Here is a 7,210-nt window from a genome sequence, read left to right as displayed (position 1 = left end):
TGTTGTGGGTGTATTATTGACATGTCAAAGTCTAGACCCTGAATATAAGACGACCGCGTTTTTTCAGATGTATTTCCAAGAAAAAAACATCTTCTTATATTCGGGACAATACGGTAATTTGAAAGTCATACTATACTGGTTATGTGGTGTGTTGTTGTTTTTTTCCTTTTTTGGGGGGATTCACTAAAAAGAACAGGCTCATAATAGTCATACATTCAGGAGACAGACTACAATGGTTGTGCTGAATGTTTCACTCTGCAGATTCGGTAGCATTTTTGCAAGGATGTTGAATAGGTAATGCAGGAAAATCTGTCTTTACTTAGTTGGTAATGTGTTTGGTCTGCTTAGCCAGAAGGACTGAATATTTTTGCCTACTCACAGACCCCAAATATAAAAAAATATTTAATGGTAAAACGTTTAATTAAGAACATTACTATATTGAGACCCCTGGTTGAAAAACCTAGAACTAAATGTTAAGTGCTATAATAAATTATAGCATATTAGCAACTGTATAAGCATCAGTTTACAAACAGTTTGGAATACAGCTGTGCAAAATCCACCGCCGTTATGCATTTCAAACATCCTATCATGCAGACAGCCCTGCTACATGTTTCCTTTGCCAAGGGCAACAGTTGGAAACGGTGGTCAAATGTCAATTGTTCCAAAAATCCTTGGGCTTATATCAGGTCCATCGAGAACAACAGGGGCTGCTTCATTAAACCCAGAGGACTTACAGGGCTCCAGTACTACTGGTACCTCATTCACACGCCCACAGAGACTGGAAGCCGACAGACCTTATGTAATCAACACCTGCCGGGGCTTTTGCTGTCACTGCTGTTCTCTTACAATGCTTCGGGCGGCTCAATCTACACCATGAGCAGAAATGTGCATCACACCCTCTATGCAGACGGGTGGTAAAGTCCCACACCTTTCAGCTACTGAAAAGTGCGGCTGAGAGCTGCTGGGCCAGAGCATTTAAGAATAACCATTACAATGTTATACAACTGGAGTGCAAAATGCCCCACGTTAAAGACTCTACACTGGTTGCCTTTACATTCTAAGTAAAATATGTTTAAAGAAGCCCTTTTTTGATAAATATCACTGGACTGAGATATAATTAGCAGTAAATACTAAGGCAAGTATCGCTTTTTTGCTATGTATTTTAATCACTAATTAAAGAGTGCATATACTACATTACATATTTCGAAAAAACCCTAAACCTAAGTATTAAACTCCCACACTGTTTGTGCTATAGACAATGAATGATACCACAAATCATGCGGCTTATTGTGCAGAGGTGTGCTATTATTTTTTTTAAGGGATCAGACCTATGATTTACAACTGGCGGACAATATAACGGCTGAAAATCCCCTAGGCGTACACTAAAAGATGGACCCAAGTCATATTTAGATAGATTTGAAAGTTTTGTAACAAGATAGATAGATAGATAGATAGATAGATGTGATGTGTTTGTTGTTTCTATAACAACTATAGTTGTCACTATATTACAACATGGTGACAGATGTATTGATTGAAGTATTGATTATTGATTTTGGCTCTACTGAAATTAACTATTCTTGAAACGCTTATTGTGCAGAGGTGTGCTATTATTTTTTTTAAGGGATCAGACCTATGATTTACAACTGGCGGACAATATAACGGCTGAAAATCCCCTAGGCGTACACTAAAAGATGGACCCAAGTCATATTTAGATAGATTTGAAAGTTTTGTAACAAGATAGATAAGATAGATAGATAGATAGATGTGATGTGTTTGTTGTTTCTATAACAACTATAGTTGTCACTATTACAACATGGTGACAGATGTATTGATTGAAGTATTGATTATTGATTTTGGCTCTACTGAAATTAACTATTCTTGAAACATTTGTCAACAGTGTGAAGCTGCATGACTCCTATTTGCTGAAAAAAATCCCCTCACTGCCAGAAGAGAAAGAGTTATTAAAGGGGAAATTACATGTATCTGAGGGAATTGCAGTCCATGTTGTGCCCATTATCAAGTCATTATCAAGAGAAAGGCAGAGAGAGCCACACAATCTAGGAGCCTTTAACCTCTTATCAAAACATGCAAACTACAAATAAATACAGATTAGATAATAATATTTCTGCAAACACATAACGTTTGATTAAATACACATGTAAACACTCACACAGACACACACACATAGACAATGGGACTCAAGTTACTCCAAACCTGTATGATCTTTCTTCTGTGAAATGCAAAAGAAGATAGTTTGAATAACTATTTTTTTTCTCTCCATACAGTGAAAGTCAATGGGGCCAATGACATGAGGGTGAGTAAATGATGACAGACTTTTCATTTTTGAGTGAACTATATATTCAGTTTTGGGTTGAGTTTAAATTCTGCAGCACCAGCCTGCTATAAGGCGACTGTAAGTTCAAGCAATCATGTGATCAGTAATGTAATCCTCTTCTTACAAAATGTCTGCCTTCAACTATTACCTGAAACTCACTCACTCATTCACTCACCTCAATGGGATCTTGATGGCGATATACCGATCCACGGCAATGGCCAACAAACTGAAGATGGAGCTCTGTGTGAGGACCAGCACGAAGCAGGCAATGAAGAGGCACCCATGAAAATGGCTGCAGAAGCCCGTGCTGATGGTGACGGCGAACGGAATGGCCAGGAGTCCCACTGCGATGTCCGCCAAAGCCAGCGACACCACAAAGAAGTTGGTGATGCTCTGGAGGTTACTGTTAAGGCAAACGGCCCAGCACACCAGAACGTTCCCCGCCACAGCCAAAACCGCAATCAGCAGCTCAAGAACAATGTAGACGAGCGAAGACATGGTGCCATCAACCGGTGTGAAAGGACATCTTCAGGGACACACATAGTTGTGCTCCCGATAATTGCTCAGTGGGACTTCACTCCACCACTCAATGGCTCCAGCAATAGGTGTGAGGACTAGCCAATCCAACCATTCCTCTTGAATGAATGATATCTTGTTTTAATGGAAAGAGGGGATAGAAATAACCTGGTATCAGCTGCTAAACCACTCTGGGGTACACTGAGGTGACTGCAGGGTCAGTGGTGACACCCCTCTGTAAATCTCGATTTACCCGTTCACCAGCGTGTCCCTTAGGTCCAGCTCAGCCTTTCATTGAAAGTCTTGAAGGAAACAGCTACTAGACTGCATAAAGCGGCTCCGGTAGACCTTCACTGGGACTTCTTATCCTGTAGAAAGAACAATCATATCGCACAATAAAAGATCAACCTCTTTGGGTCACAAAAGCAATCCATCTCCCAAACAGGAGGTCTCCATCAAAAGACGACAGGCTAAATCCAACAATAAGCTTTTATTTTAAGAAAGACTCCACAAATACGAATGAAATATTTGTGCATGCCTGCTATTTATCACAAGACCCGGGCCAGCACTTCCTTCACTGGTTTCTAGGATGTGTACAGTTGAACTTTGCAATGCCTTTGCTATTATTGGCTAAGAATTGTGAACAAGTATTCTTTTGTACCCATTCATGTGATTCTGCTTTCATGTTTCATTGACTTTCAACATGAAATGGCTAAGTTTCTTCTTTATTGGATGAATAAATGGCAATTATTATCAGTTATTTCTTTTATATCCCCACAAACACTATCGTTCAAAAGTTTTGGGTCTGTAAGTCTATTATGCTCACCAAGGCTGCATTTATTTTATTTAAAATACAGTAAAAACAGTAATATTGTGAAATATTATTACAATTTAAAACAACTGTTTTTTTTACTTCCATACATTTTAAAAATTTAATTTATTCCTGTGATGACCAAGCTGAATTTTCAGTTATTAATTTTCAGTGTCACATGATCCTTCAGAAATCTTTCTAATATGCTGATTTGATGCTCAAGAAACATTTCTTATTATTATTTATTATATATATTTTTATATTTATTATATTATTATATTTTTAAAACATTACATTTTTTCTAGTAAAAAAAACTTTTGTTTGAAATAGAATTATTTTGTGAAATTTTAAATGTGTTTTAGTTAGACCCCAATGTTTTGAACAATAGCGTAAGTTTCAGCTCTACTTGATAATGCTCAGTCTGAATTGTTCAGGTTTGGCTTAAAAAAAAAAAACAGAACATCTAAAAATGTCTGTTTGTATGTGTAATTAAATCAGTCTGGCAATCCTCTGACTCTTTTGGGTCATTTATTGTGGTTTTACGTAGGCCTATCTAGAATTAATTGACTAACTGCAACATGCCTTCCATGGTATAGGCCACATTATCTTTTTTAAATTTTTTTTTTTTAGATATTTCTTATCTTTTAGCTCCAGTCTGTTTGATCAGGCACAAAAATGTGATGATTAAAGTCACAGTCACTCTTCCTCTGTGTTTTAGTGTTGCTGTTTGCTTTTTATAGCACAGCGTGACTTTGGTATGGCTGTTGACTCCCTCAAGTGGTATAATGACAAATTGTTTCCAAAGCACAGGTCTGGCATGTTGCATTTTAACAACTTTTGCATTAGCATGCATCAGTTTACAAAACGCTTCCTGTGCATTAAGACAAGGTACTTTCCGTAACTGGTTAAACCGTTATGAGGTATCATAATATTAACTATATGATGTCCAGACTAAAAAGAATATACAAAGTCCCTCACGAGTCACGTCATGCACGTCTGTATTAAAAAAAAAGGGTGGGAGTGCGGAAATACTGTAAGACAGCTGCTCAGCGAGCATGTTCTGTGTGAGAGGAAATGATGCTTAGGGTTTGGGGACTATGATAAGCATGTACTGCACGCCTATCTGTCATTCAGAAAGCATGCTTAACAGTTATCTTGGTCATTGTAACGTAATTCTAGTGTAGTTAAGATACACGTTTCCAGGTAACTACATCACAAGTCATTTCAATAACATCACAGAGTAGAGAAACACATTGGTGATTACAAAAACTTTTTCTTAAGAAAAATTCGACATTTAGAGGAATGCTAAAACATTTACACAACAGAGAAACAATGTTTGAAACATTATGAGATATTTGTTGCGGAATTCTTTGACAATTCAGCCACACATAACTATCATAAGTGGTTATTTTAAACTTGCTAAACAACTAGATGTAATGGAGAACAACAGAGAAGGATGCTTTATATAGGCTAGCTTGTAAATTACATAATTTTTTTGTAAATCATTCTATATATGGATTTATGTAGGTTATAGTGGCTGGCAAATAGCATATGAAATTTTTAAATATTAATTCAAATCTTTAAGAATTGTTCATTCAAAATGCTCTAGCTGGGCATCTTTTTTTTTTTTTTTGTACCCTGTTGTTTTGGGCATGAGGTGTGGCAAATGATTAAAAAATGTCAAAAATAAAAGTAAATAATTAAATAATTAAACACATAAATTACAGTATTTTCACAGTTAAAATGAGGTCATAAAAGCGCATGAATAGCATAATACTTTTTAAAAAATAAAAGAAAATGAGAAAAAAATGCTCTTAAAATAGTTTTTAGATGGAAGTAGGCTATTACATCACATATGTCACATTGTTGGAGACTGCTGTGACTGCTTGTCATGTGAACTACTTATGCCCACTGTAAAAATATACAATAAAATCAGAAAAGGTGAGCAAAGTTGTGACATTAATTAATAAAGATTATGAATTTATAGATTAGAATGAGCAAAACAATACAGGTGTCAGTATCCCTCTGACTAACATGCTGACAAAGTTAAAAAATCTAAAAGGCAGACAAAGTTCAATACTTTCAGTTAAATCACAAACTTTACTAGAAAACAAATAAATTTACGAACTGTTTATAATGTAAAAACACCGTTACTCACTTTAGCTGTTTACAAGCGTGTTTCCGCCGCGCACCTGAGTTGTAGGTTTCTCCGCAGGCATTCTGTCACTCACTTCTGAATGTCCAACCGCAAAACTGAATACAAAAAATGAGAACAGACCAAATCGTTCCACACGTTTTTATCACCCTAACGAAGTAATATATACACAAATGCACTACTCTGAACGTGTTTGGTCAAGGAAAAGGCGAGTTGAGTCGCCGCTTCTCTCCACTCTGTGGAGTTGTGGTGGCTGGCCACAGACAAGTGCGCGCGCTTTCACAGTAGTGACACTCACGCGCTGTGAGAGAAAGAGACCCACGCCTGATTGGTTTTCGTGGTTTAAACTATTCGTGCACTATGCAAAGTGCATTAAACACGATTTTTCCCCCCCTACAAGACCATTGTGGGTGGTAACTTCTTCATCATGCTGTCATACTGTCATTCTTCATAGTCCTTGCAGTTACAATAAAAGTTAAGATGGATGAGCCAGCACACTATCATAAATAACTAGGTTAAATAAATAAAACAGAAATAATGTAAATAAATAAAATAAAAATATATAACAGAAAAGAAAACTTAGCCTACATATTTAAATAAATACATAAATAAAAGCAGTATAACTGTTTAAATAACTATAATAATAAATAAAAATAACAATAACTATAGGCTACACTGTTTATTTTTAAAAAAAATAGTGGTTATTTTCTTCCTTAATTTTAATCTCTCTCTCTCTCTCTCTCTCTCTCTCTCTCTCTCTATATATATATATATATGAACAAAGAATAAATAAAATAGGAATAAAGGAAAAATAAAATAACAATAAATAAAAACCTAGAAACATACATAGCCTAGGCTATAGCCTATGAAATAGATTAATATCACAATGAATGAATGAATGAATGAATTAATTAATTAATGAATAAGTAAATAAATAAATAAAATCTACTTACCACTGGTAATATACAATCATAATAATAAAATAGCCTATATATTAATAAAATGAAATAAAAGTATAAAATAGGCTAATTAGCCTAAAGTAGCAACTGACGTAAATTGTTAGGCTAATTTTTAGGTGAATATGATGTGTGAGAAGAGTTTTTTTTAAGCTTATTAAGTTACGTCTTAACTTAACCTAATTAAATCTTTTGAGATGATCGTGCAGATAATCTATAATCTTGTTTTAAAGACATTACAAGAAAATATAGGATATTTTTGATCCGATATGACCAAAGACTTCAGAATACCTTAAAGGGGACTTAGTAGCCTATCTGACGTTTTCAGCAAAACAAGTCTGCATAACGAACGACATTTCATCCGGGGAATTTAGTTCGAATCAATGCTATCTTCATCGTTAGTAAGCCCAGTTTGAAATATACGCAGTCAGTACAAT

The 7,210-nt window shown here is 35.5% G+C and overlaps 1 protein-coding gene across 1 annotated transcript in view; it reads right to left on the bottom strand.

The window, feature by feature from the left end:
* The window catches only part of LOC107739748 (adenosine receptor A2b-like), a 9,104-nt gene extending 3,044 nt beyond the window's left edge, over positions 1-6,060 (bottom strand). Inside the window, exons 1-2 of the mRNA XM_016551952.1 lie at positions 5,821-6,060; positions 2,511-3,219 (exon numbers count right to left, since the gene is read on the bottom strand). Coding sequence (XP_016407438.1) covers positions 2,511-2,833 — 323 coding nt within the window. The 5' untranslated portion in view covers positions 2,834-3,219; positions 5,821-6,060. The remainder of the gene's footprint in view (positions 1-2,510; positions 3,220-5,820) is intronic.
* Between the last annotated feature and the right edge of the window lie 1,150 nt (positions 6,061-7,210).

Source organism: Sinocyclocheilus rhinocerous, unplaced genomic scaffold (assembly GCF_001515625.1).
Source record: "Sinocyclocheilus rhinocerous isolate Xijiao unplaced genomic scaffold, SAMN03320098_v1.1 scaffold585, whole genome shotgun sequence".
NCBI lineage: Eukaryota > Metazoa > Chordata > Actinopteri > Cypriniformes > Cyprinidae > Sinocyclocheilus > Sinocyclocheilus rhinocerous.
The sequence above is the reverse complement of the archived record's forward strand: the minus strand, read 5'-3'. Positions and strand labels throughout refer to the sequence as shown.